Source organism: Protopterus annectens, chromosome 14.part0, assembly GCF_019279795.1.
Source record: "Protopterus annectens isolate FY-2018-M chromosome 14.part0, PAN1.0, whole genome shotgun sequence".
In the NCBI taxonomy this organism is placed as follows: Eukaryota; Metazoa; Chordata; order Ceratodontiformes; family Protopteridae; genus Protopterus; species Protopterus annectens.
In genome coordinates this window covers 162,570,487-162,583,501 of record NC_056748.1, presented here as the reverse complement: position 1 = coordinate 162,583,501, position 13,015 = coordinate 162,570,487, and the positions used below count along the sequence as shown (strand labels likewise).

General features: G+C 41.8%; 1 protein-coding gene across 1 annotated transcript in view; it reads right to left on the bottom strand.

Moving 5' to 3' along the window:
- The window catches only part of CCDC186 (coiled-coil domain containing 186), a 1,483,461-nt gene that overhangs the window by 780,161 nt on the left and 690,285 nt on the right, over nt 1–13,015 (bottom strand). The window contains exons 7-8 of the mRNA XM_044055936.1: nt 5,886–6,005; nt 5,131–5,235 (exon numbers count right to left, since the gene is read on the bottom strand). Coding sequence (XP_043911871.1) covers nt 5,131–5,235; nt 5,886–6,005 — 225 coding nt within the window. The remainder of the gene's footprint in view (nt 1–5,130; nt 5,236–5,885; nt 6,006–13,015) is intronic.

Sequence of the window (13,015 nt, the reverse complement as noted above, 5' to 3'; positions counted from 1 at the left end):
CGTCTGTGAATCTTGATGTGATAGTATCCTGAAGATCTATTGAGCACATCCAGTTGTCCTTCTGTAAGAAGGGCAGAATTGACTGAAGAGTGACCATTGAATCTTGTCTTCTTGACAGACTTGTTGAGTCTGCTGAGATCCAATATTGGTCTCAGTCTCCCGTCTTTGGGGACCAAAAGAACCTTGAGTAGATTCCGGCTCTGAATGGTCTGTTGTAACTGGCTGAATGGCTCTTTTGCAGTAGTTTTGAGACTTCTAACTCTGCAATTTGGTGGTACATCTGGAAGGGAACTTGAGGGAAAGGACTTTCCTCGAAAGGAATTATGTAACCCTTGGATATGATCGACTGTACCCATGTGTCTTGAGTGAGGGAATGCCAGGCTTCTGGGTACAGTGATAATCTTCCCCCGACTGCCTCCAAGGAGGGACAGCCGGGCAACATCTCAGGGATGCTGAAAGGGCTTGTCAGAGAGAGGCTCTCTGTTTCCCTGGTTTTGGACCCCTCTGCCTCTAGAGCGGCTCTGTTGTTGTTACCCCTCTGCCTCTAGGGATAAACTGACCACGTGAATCCGCGTGACTCCTTGGGATTTACGAACCCCACATCTTCCCACCTTTCAGTCCTTTGGGATAAGGTCTAGAAGGGGTGGAAAAACGGACTCCTACAGCAGAAAGAGTCTTGCCGTCCTGTTCTCACCTGGTCAAGGTTTCTTTCACCTGAGGGCCAAACAAAGCTGACCCATCAAAGGGAGAATTTGTGAAGGTAAAGGGATCCGCAAAATCACATAGCCGCATCCAGGCTTGTCGCCTAAGAGCCACACATCAGCAGCATAAGATATTAGCCGCATGGAGGAGTTTGCGATGGAATTGAGGGTTCCTAGCTGCGAAGCAATTTTTTCTTGAGCCCCTGCAGCTGTAGGATCCTGAACTACATCACCCAGCTCCAGGATATCCCTCTGGAGTCTGGTGAAGTGACATAGGTAATTCAGCGAATGCATAGCAAAGGTCGCTGAGGAAAACATCCTATCCATGGTCCTAGAGTCCTTATTAGGAGGATGGGCGGCGGAAGGATCTGCAAGTTCCTTTTGGTGGCAGCCACCACCATGGCATCAGCGGGACACCCTTAGTGAGGAATTGCTTGTCACATGGGGCAGTGATAAATTTTGAAGGCCTCCTAGGGACTGGCTCTACAGAGTCAGGAGCTGCCCACGCCTTGTGCAATAACCTGCATAAGGGGGTCGAAGAGCGGAGACACCAGGAGGTGGAGGGCGGGATCAAAGAGAGGGGAGGGCCCCAACTCTAGGTATACTGACTCATCCTCAGAGGGATTGTTGGTGGGCCAGTTTCCCTCTGTTTAAGGAGTTCTAGGATGTCTGAGAAGGAGACATCCTCAGAGGATCCCTCTGACTCATCAAAGTCAGTATCCGGTGACAGACTAGTCTACATGTTTCCTCTTACAAGTCCTCTTCCTAGGAGGATCTCCCGAAACATCAGGAGAATCCTCGGAGAGGGGAAATTCCCAATGGGGAAACCTGAGGCGGAGGATCTCTGGGTCCTGTAGCAAGAGAAGTGGCAGAGATGTCAACAGGTACTATAGAGGGAGGAGCTACGGAACAGACTGCTGACTGATACCAGTGGCCAGCACACTCTTCATCATGCTCCCCTCCCAGGCAGGTCCGAGAGAACCCGTTCAAGAGCTAGGAACTCCAGGGACCACCGAAGGGAAGTCTCCGAGGCAGATGTCGGAGCCGAGCTCACCAAGGCCGAGGCTGCCTGACCACGAATCCCTCTAAGGAAGGTCTCGAAGAGGAGATAAGAGTAGAGGCTGAAGGAACAGAAGGGGTATCGTCCCTCCAGCCGTGCAGCAACTTCCCTTCGAAGAACTCACTCCAAGCTCTGGGGTAGAGTTGAAGGAGGAACTGTAGCAGGTGTGGACCAACAGTCGCCTGTTGAGGCCGGACTATGTAACATTTGGGTCTGTACCTGTGCCTTAAGTAATCCACTGACGACTCTCTCTAGGTCATGATCTGACAGTCTAGGAAGGAGACCTCGACCTCTTCCTGGAATGAGCCATCGGAACCGATACTATAGATCCCTGTCGCCGACACTCGGGAGCCGAGCCGACAGCCGATATGGCTGGCTCCGGCGATAGCGCCACGATACAAAATGGCACAAGCCGGTCGGCGAGCCGGCCGTGACACCGACCATAATGCCACATGGGGTGGAACGATGGAGGGACACGACACAGGTGGATGATAGATTCGCGGCCGACAGCCATCGGTGCCTGGGCCTTGGAAGATTTAGCTGATTTAGATGGAGCCGACTTCGCGGAGGGAGAGCCGGCAAGAGAAAGGAGGATAAGGATCAGCGTCTTTTCTGCAGGACTCTCTGGCTGAAGGAATGACAAATAGCACAGGAGTCCTGCAGGTGAAGAGGCCCCAGGCGTCAGAGACATCTTCTGACAACCGCACGACACAACTTAAAACCTGAACCCCTCTCCTTTGACATGGTGCTTTACAAAACACACACACACACCAGTCAAAAAATTAACTTAAATAAAATACCAAAAGGTATTCCTATAAACAAACACACACACCCTAACAGGGAGGGGGATGGGATGGGTAAAGTTTGACTAAAAAAAATTAGAAGAGACAGGGATTTTCTGTCACAAAATGTAAATAATTAACTAATAACTAATAATTAAGGGTTTTTTAAGAAAAAGGGGCTTAAATATCCAAAAAGTGAATCACTTACCAGGAGCTGGTAAAAGGAGGACCTCAGCAAACAAGATCTTCATGGGATATGGGGCTGCCTCGAGCTGGTAAAAGTGACTGGATCGGCTCCGAACCCATCAAGCAAGAATGAAGGCGAGATTGACAACTTAACATTGACAGTTTAAAGCTCTTATAGCTAAAGTAGCAGAAGTGTAAACTTTTTTTCCCCCAAATGTCCAGAGCTCTGGAATCCCTATCCGAGGGGACAGGATTTTTAGCAGTGGAAGCCTTAACCCCTTTCAGACCCTGAGAAATTGTTTCTGGGTCTGCAGTGGGGTTTTTGCAAAGATATTTATGAGAGTCAGGGACTCTGTAGTACCTATCTGGCTTGACTGGTGCAGGGGGTAAAGAATCAGGAGACAGACTGGATTCAGAAAAACATCATCAACAATATCAAGCACAGGGGGGATAGCCAGGGGCCTGTGCTGAGGCAATAAAAGGAAGTCTCTGAGCCTTTTCTTGGATTCTGAATAATCCTGGCTCTCCCAATGGAAATGCGCCCTCATGGTGTGCAAGGATTCCCCAAAAGAGTAATCCTCAGGGGGAGAGACTGAAGGTATGGACTCTTCTGCATCAGAGTCCTCCTAGGGAGGGAGAGAGTATCGCTGATCAGAAGAGGAGTCAGAGGAAATAGAAACCTAGTCAGAGGAATCATAATCAGTGTCTTGCCTAGGCCTTTTGTCAGGAGGAGAATGGGAACCCCTGATTAAAGTAATTAGGTCTTCGGCCATTTTAAGCATCTGTTTCTTTGGCATGGATGACTGTTCTTGGGAATGCTGCACTTGTTTCATTGTCTTTAATGGTGTTTTGGACTTTGCCTTTGCTGCTGTAGTAGCTTAATTGTAAGCTGTGAAGGTCTGAAAACACCTTCAGAAGCCAATGCCTGCTCAGCGGCTCCGGACCTATCTGAAAGTATAGTTTCCGTAGGCCCAATACGTTGCGTTTCCACAGGCCTTGGTGTCTCTACGTGGCTGTCGGTTACGGCCTGTGGCTCTGAGGTAGCGGGTGTCAGGGGCTGCAAAAGCGCCTCACTGAGAACTGGCGAACCGGCGACTGGCCTAGAACAGTCTTCGTCGTCGGTTTTGGACCTCGGATGCCTGTCCTTTTCTTTGTCTTTGCGTTTTTTATAAATTCCGGTCGTCGGTTGTTCCGACGGCATTATGTAATTAAACCTTCGGCCAAAATAATGTAGAGCAAAATCAAACCGACATTTAATAGTGCGTTTATTGAATCTAGCACAAAACCGACAACTAGTGATGTCGTGGTCAGGCCCTAGGCAAGGAATACAGTAAGAGTGAAAGTCCTTATGAGGTATTTGCTTCCCACAAGAAATACAATTATTAACTTTTACTGACATCGGTCTGGAGCAAGAAAAAGTTTCCCCAATGGGGTACTTAGCTTTATTGAAGACTTCGGTTCTGAAACTCAATTTTGAAAATCTCAGGAGTCGGCCAACCGGCACTTGCAAACTGCTTTTGCTTCGGGCACCGCACGGCAAGAAAGAGTGAAGAAAATGGCGTCGGTTGCAACTTTTATACCCCTGGCGCACTGACGTCAGGGAAGAAGCGACAGTGACTGACGCCGGGCCAAGACTTTGGAACTCGGGTCGACTGCGGGTCACCTGCCAGCAGGATAACCCAAGTGTAATGACTGCAACAGTGAAACACGATGAACATCACTCCTCCACAGTAGAAAGTGGTGCTATGCATACATCTCAAACTCTGACCATTAGAAATCATAGCAAAGAACCCAAAATGGGAGTAGTTTCCTTCTTTATTTAAACAGAAAGTCTTTAAATACTACAACCCACACAGTTAGAGATAAGGAATCTTTTCATAGACTTATTTCAGTTATTTATTAATGTATATATCCTTGAACAGGTCTATCTTTATAAGGAAAATCAGAAGAAAGTCAATAAATCTAGGAGGATTCAAGCAAAATCTGAAGTAAAAAAAACATAGCTACATGCCTAAATCAGTGCACTGGAAAGGTAATTTACTTTGCCACATGAAGAAGATATTTAATATACATAACAATGAAAAAGGAGAACATACTGTAAGGGATGCATGCAATTTGTTTTTCGATACTATCAAAAAGACTGCAGACACAAATCCATACACCACCTTCTGTCTCTCTCTCTCCCTCTCTCTCACTCTCTGTCTCTCGAATGTGATGCTTTACAAAGACTTTGGAAATACAAAAGCTGTAATTAACTTTGAATGTCCATACTCTGTGCTACCTTTCTTTTGGTTCTACTCCAAATAGCCATCATACCGTTGTGCATCTTGCTACATAGCTTTAAATAAAAAAACGTCCATTTCATAACAATATTTACTGTTAACAAACACAAAACACATACTTGATAGGCTTTTATCATTTCTTGGCAGTTTTTTCTAATTTGATCCGATTCCTCTTTTGCCTGTGTAAGTTTAGCAAGAGTTTCTTTCAGTTTGTCCTTGGATTCCTACAATGAAGAGAGAAAAATAAGAAGCTAAGTTACAGACAGAGTCAAAAATGCTGACGTTAAGGGTACAGCCAAAGCCAGTGTCGATATTCAAGTGAATACATTTTCTGAGAATTAATCAAACACAATATAATGCATAGAGGTCAGAACATGCTTACAATTGTTTAAGCTAATGTCTAGAATGTCAATCTGTACACAGCTTGCTCAGAGATGTGATTAAAAACATGTTTGGGCGGTGAGACTGGGGCAGTATCAGCTAAATTGATGTATTCATTTATCAAGCATGGAGGATCATCATTTGGAAAAACATGGACAGATTTTTTACGTGGGAGGTGGGGCATGGGGCAACAGCATGCAGGTGTAAATAAATCTTTCTGGCTACATGCCTGGCAGATGAAGCATTACCCAATATTCTTCCAATACAACTTCTGTACCTAAATCAACGTCTAGCTGCTTATTACTTACAGCGATACTCAGAACGTCTAAAGCTTTTGGTGAGGGTAAAGTAATACAACAGGAACTATAAAATGCAAATTCCAGCATTTATCATTTAAATAAATTTAATTAATGATAATTTATCATCATATAAAAAGTCTGTGTCAATGACAAGTGTTTATCCAGTTGTCATAATAAGTTTACACGGTGCTAACCTTATGTGAATCCATTTCCGTTTTCAACTTGTTTTGGGCCCATTTTACTTTGATGACGTGGGAACTGATTTCCTCCTTCATTTTTTCAATTTCTTTGTTCAGCTTACTTGCCTCAGTATCCTAATATAAATAAATAAATAAAAGGAACAATGAAAACTAAAACAGTTATAAACGCAAAACTCTAAAAAGAATGTTCATTAGTGAAGGCACTTTTGTAAGTAAATTTACATTCAGCATGCAAGTCTGTTTGATTGCTGAAAGCCATTTTTATATCCTTAGTGAATTTCTTTATACTATCAAGGCAAGCACAACACGGAGAAATGGCAAATGACCATTCAAACAATTCTCCATGACAGTCGATAAACTGTATTACTCTGCTGCAGTATACTGACTTTTATTTACGAAAATTAGCACATCAATAGCATGCGGCAAATGAGGTCAAAACCGTATCAGCACTGCTCCCTACTTAATCAGAAAAGCAAAAAGTTCAACTGAGTGAAGAGTAGTCAGTCCAGTCAAGAATGAGACAAACCTTTCACATAAGGAGAAAGCAACTACCAAACAGAAGAGATATTTACACTACATAAAACTAAGGGAGTCTGTATACAAGACTTAAAATAAATGTCAACCTTCACCACAATTCTTTCATAGGCTCATAGGTGGGTACTAGGCTATCTGCCTGAAGGCATTTATAAGCCAAGCCAGAATGTGTTGGCTTTTGCCACCCCCTTAGATTAGTTCCCTGTGCCTCTGTCCAGCACAGCCACTGAAGTGATCCCTGAGGTAAACTTTCTGTTTCTCATCCACTCGTCAAGGTTTCTTTTGAACAGTGTTAGCAAGGAGCTCTGTCTAATGTAGACTGGAATCTTGTTCCAAAGCATGGGAAGTCTCTGAGATAGGAATCTATCCCTCCAGCGCGTCCTATTTTTTGCTGTGGTGAGGTTTAGATCCCTGGAGCATGTGGCTCTAGGGGATAAGGTTTTCTTTGGGTGGAGCATGTCCATCAATTCTGGGTTGGACATAGACTTGTATGTCAGGTACAGATCACCTCTGAGTAGGCGGTATGCAACCGAGTACAGCTGGAGTTTCTTCAGTCAAGCTGCATAGGGCATCTGTTTGAGGCCAGTGATCCTCTTGGCGAGGTACTTCTGTGGTCTTTCCAACAGTTGCAGGTGACTTGCAAGGTACATCCCAAATGGGGCATTGTACTCTATGATGGGTGTGATGAGTAGAGGGGCACAATGAGACCCTTTTCATCTAAAATTTACAGAAGAGCACAATTACCTAAATCTCATACGACACCATGCCCACTATAACAGCTTTACAATTGTACCCCTCTTCTCACACCTGCCGAACAGACAACATACTTTTCAAATATTCCTGATTTCCAAGGATGTCCATGACTCAAGTGGGAATATTCAATCTGTCATTGTTAACATCTATACTTTTTTGAGACAGACTGATAGTTTACAATCATAAAATACTGGCACTTGTTAAAGCCAAGGAGTTCTTTTACTTCAGAAGCTGTATATTAAAGCCCACTTATTTATCATCTTTTAAAATCATTAGTACTAATATTAAAACACTGTCCAGACTGTCAACCATCAATGGAAAAGAGAAAACTCTACTTGTGAAGAATCTGTTCCAACAAAAGCAGTTTAAATTTCTACTTTTGTACAGGAGATGGTTTCCAGTATTTTACAGCAAAATAAAAAAAAGTCAAATTCACTGAGGTTTTTAAAATAAGTGAAAGTCTGAAAGTTTATAGTTTATAGAATATATATATATATATATATATATATATATATATATATATATATATATATATATACACACACACACAGACACACATACATATATATGGGTTTGTGTGTGTGTTTGTATATATATATATATATATATATATATATATATATATATATATATTTAAAACACAGTCTCAGGCATAGTAAAAAACCTAAATAAACTGTCAACAAACCCGTATGTCACCTGATGGATTGCCAACTGGCTCATAGATGGGATGCATATAATGAAATTAGAGGGAAGTTACCTCCACAGAGAGACCAGTCCCCCAAGGTTCTGTGCTGTCATCTCTTCTTTTTGGCATCTACTTTTCTGAAATAAACACCAATACCAAAGGGCTCTGGCTGACTAAGTTTGCAGATGGCAGATGACTGCAAGCTATCAACAGTCAATCAATCCCCAAATGACTTAACTGTCCTGCAGGAAAGAAGGTTCATCTCAAATAACTAACTAAATGGTGTAAAAATCATGGTCTGAAATTAAATGTCAAAAATGCATTACTGTATCCTTTGGGAAGTCATCGGAACTGCCACATTGACAATATGTCCTTAACAGTTAACTCAGGTGTTCGGAATTTCGGAACTTATGTGGACAGTGACCTAACTTTTGACCAACATGTGTCTGTTATAAGAAATCCCTTCTATATTGCACAGCTTATAAACAAATGGACTGTGTCTAGATGTAGAGATATCACTGTCCCCCCTTTACTCAGCCAGTCATTGAATATAATGCCCCCTTCAGCATGCATCTGTCCAGACACATGCAACTACTGCAATGTTCACAGAAATACATTACAAAAAGGATACAAGGCTTAAACAAAATGTTCTAGATGGACCGTCTCAAATTCCTGTCACTATAATCAGTATACTACAGAGTGTCTGGCATACACGGTATCCACCGAACCATTACTGACAGATTTACTGCACATCAGCAAGTTAAATGGCATGAGAAATAGTCTAGCGCACCTACACCTCTTCTGCAACATCAACTGAACAGTTTGGAGGGACAGGCATATTTTGCAGAGGATACAGCTACTGTAAAACAGACTCCCCATTCACATATAACAAAGTGCATTTCTGTCCATCTTCAAATGCAACTTGCAACTATGGATGGGAAACAGAAAATTTACCCCAGGACTGACACCTGTACTACTAATGGACAGATGTCAGTTCTTAACTGTTCCATCCCATGCATGAGTTCACTCAGATTATCGGTGATATGATCCCAGGTATTCTGAATAGGGGTAATATACAATTATCGACCACGGGATGGATAAGGTCAATCTATAACCAAATGGGATAGGTTATTTCAAGCACAGAAAGGGGAAAATGGCTAGGTATAAAATGGCCCAGAATGGCAGCTAGCCTAGTACTTACCTATGAACCTATATACAGTGAAATAACAAAAGGATGAAAAATAGAATGTGCTTTAACTAGCTATAAAGATGAGTTTGAGCTGATAAAAACACAAAAATCAAAGATTGTCATGAAGAAAAAGGATGGCCAAGCATTAGGTTTCTCAAGAAGAGCTGTTTCAAAAAAAATGAGATTTAGTAGACAAAGCACACTGAGAAAACCACAGATTTTCTGCTTCTGAGAGAAAATGGATGGGGCAGAATGTATTTATTTTATGAAAGTACAGATAAGTAGATGGACTGGTGCTCTCCACAGCAGGATGTGTTAAATGGAAGGACACATTCTGTGTATGTGCCAAACCTGGTGATAAGAAAGCAGCCAAGACCAACATTAATAAAGATGCAATCACATCAGCAGAGAGAGCTATTTTAGAAAGAAACTGTGGAAGAAAAGAAAAGTATTAAAACTGAGGAGAACAGACTGCTTGTGGAAAATGATTATTCACTGTACACGTGACAGAAAAGAAGAGGATAGAAGCAAGTTTACCCCACCAATCAGGGAATGCTGACAGGCAGGGATGAGAGTCAATCTACTGTATCCAGTTGTCTTCAGATCTTTCCTGGAGGGTCAAAAACATACTGAATGCAGAACAGGCGAAAGGAAAAAAGTCTAGATCCCCTCAGTGCCAAGGCGCGAGACTTAAACCTCGACCGAGTTATTAATAGGGGACGTGGGAAAAATCTTCAGAATGACCATGTATATTAGTAGGAAGGGTGAAAAAGGATACAGGAACATTCCTAGCCAATGAAAAGAAAAAGCACTTTTTTTCCAGGCCTGTTTGCATGAAGTCTTGAACAGAATTTTGCCAACTGTCTGTTGTGACTGGAGGGAAACGGATCTATTCAAGGTGTTCCATACACATCTTTATCAATTCCTGGAAGAGCCCTGATTTAAGTTTCTATTCATGAGGGTCTATCCTGGTCTTGCTCAGCGTGGTCTGCCACAAAACTTGCTCTGACAGAATGTAAAATGCCTGTAGGGTGAGAATGTGCTGAAAAACTATATCACAAGCAACAAAGTATAGTCTGCAGAGAGTGAAGGTTCTGGTTCCCACATTTGTTTATGTACCACATCATCTGTAACCACTTGTAATGATACTGGGGACTATAGATGGAGAAAATTAAAAGCATTTCTGACTGCTACCATCTGTTTTACAATTGTGTGCTTCAGTCTGCCTTTTTGTTCCAAGGACCCTGCACTTTTATTTCCATGTGCAGTGCCTTCCAAAGCAAAGTCAGAGATATCTGTTACAGATTGTGCTGCAGGAGGAAGGAAAACTGGGAGATATAGATTCAATAAAACCTTCTCACAAACCCCCAAACTGGAATCTGGAATGTGAGAGGATGTTGATGCTGAGAAAATACTGACTTGGCACTACTGAATTTTTCTCATGTACAGTCTTGCTAGAGAAATCATGAGAATCACATATGCCATGAGACCCAGGATCCTGAGAATTTCCCTTGTCAAGACTTTTGTTTGAGTGGAAAAACTCAGCAACAGATCTAGATATAGGTCTACTTTTTTCCTGTGGAAGAAAAGTCCTTTGAACTAAGGGGTCTAGCAGGTACCTCAGGAAAATGAGCATGAGTGAAAGGATGCCCTCCTGAAACCTCAGTGTGTGCAAATGATCTCTTGCAAAAAGGTGAGACATTGCTGACATTTTGAAAAAGACTATGCGTAGATAACCAAGATGCCAAAATAAGGAAACATGAATATCTTGCAATCTGCAGTAGGCTGTTACTGGAGCTAAATACTGTAAATACACTTGGGTGCAGAGGATAACCTAAAGGCCACTTCAGAAAACAAAGTGTGATCCAGACAGAGAAAACCTTTAGGCTGAAGTCTGGAGCTTTAATAATGTAATAAGCATCTTTTTACTGTAGGGTAAGCAAAATCAAATAAGTAAATGGGAATAAGAGATACCATTATGAACTGCAGAAATGTCAAAAACTGATTCAACAAGGAAAGATCTATAACTTTTCTACAAGAAGTTTCTGTATTTGTCACCAGAAACATTCTTGAATAAAAACCTTCTCCTATCTGAAGAGAAAGGACAACTTCTATTATCCCATGAGTCAACAGATGATGAATGATAAAGGGGGAAAAGAGAAGTCTGATCTGTCAGGTGAAGAGGAATCCCTTGAAAAGGAAAAGGAGATTCCCACTGCAATCTGTACCCATGATAATCACTTTCAGAACCCACTTGATTGAAGCTATCTGTCGTCAAAGACAGAAATGGTCATTCAGATTTTTGGGAAGGACTAAAGGCTTGCCAGGGTGGGATTTTAAAGACAGACATTCATACTTGTCAGACCATGCTTTATTCGGGGGAGGGGATTTCTTCTTTCTTCTGTCATTTCTTTTAAGAAGTCTGCTTAACAGCACCTTGCTGTGTCTATCTTGCATTTTGTAAAAAGTTGTAGAAGTAGCATTAAACGGTTTGACAAACCTAGAGAAGGAAGGCAGAAAAATCTGAGAGATACACTGAATCAGCTTGGTTCTCTTACTACACTTTTTAAGGACATCTGCAAGAAGACAGTCCAAAGATTCAGGCTAGGCCAGCTACATTAGGAGTTACTACATCGTATTTGTCGGGCTGGGAGGAAGCATACAAAAAACCCTCATCGGCAAATAGAAAAAAAAAAGCTTTGAACATTAAATTGCAGACCATTTTTGCTGTCTTATTTCTTATGTTCCTTATTTTTTTAATTATCTTATTATTTTTCCTTCTTTCATTATTTTACTCAAATATGGTGCTACCTATTCTTTCTTTACTTGCACACTGTATATATATATATATATATATATATATATATATATATATATATATATATATACATATATATATATATATATATATAGTTCCTCTTTATAATCATAAAATACTGAAATCTTGAATTTTAGTATGTCGAGACCATAAAGGCGAAACTTCAAAATAGCAAAAGTGCATAAGCGCGAATGCGAATATCTCAAATCTGCGCTTCTGCATTTATGCGACATTACGTGAAGTGTTTGGCTAGAATGGTGTCCGGAATTTAAGGCGAGCGAGTATATGTAAGTATTTCTGTAAGCTATAAGTGAGGGTTAGGGTAGGGAGGTGGAAGTATAAGTGTGAGTGTTGGACGTGTTAGTGTTTGTGTGTGTGTAATATATATGTGTGTGCGCGCGCGAGATGGACTGTAGAACGTCTGGGTGTGAGTTTTTTTTTTTTTTTCTGTTTGTGCTATCTCGGATTTGGTATATATAAGTAGGGGGTGTGGGGTGCAGGGGGGCTTTCCCTCCCATTTGCATGTTGTGTAGGGTTGTGTAGTTTGTGTGGTGTGGGTAAAATGGTGTGTGTGTTGTGTGGTGTATGGTGTGTGCATGTTCATGATTGTGTGTTTCGTGCTTTTGGGTTTCAGGATTGTGAGTCATTTGCCTTTATAGTTTCGAGATACTGAAATTTGAGATATCAGTTATTCGAGATTATAAAGGGGAACCATATATGTGTGTGTGTGTGTGTGTGTGCGCGCGCCTGTGTGTGCATGATATATATCTACACACACACACAAAAACACACACAGCACCTAGTGTCCTGTCCAAGAGCGACAGACGTGGAAACCCAGGGTGAATTTACGGTCACCCATCCAATCGTCCAGACTGCACTGAAGATAGCCAATGAGGTGCTCTGTTTGACATGATGTGAGACTCTGTTCCAAAGGTGTGGTAACCTCTGGAAGACAAATCTGTTCCTCCAGCAGGTTTTATTAATGTCACATAGCAGGTTCGAGTAATCTGTGTACCATATGACTTACAAATATGCAGCATTTCCAATAAAGCAGGGTCAGAGAATGCACTGTATGCACGGCAGAGATCACCTCTGAGTAGTTTGCATGAAACAGAATAATTTGGCAGTGATTTTAGATGATCCCC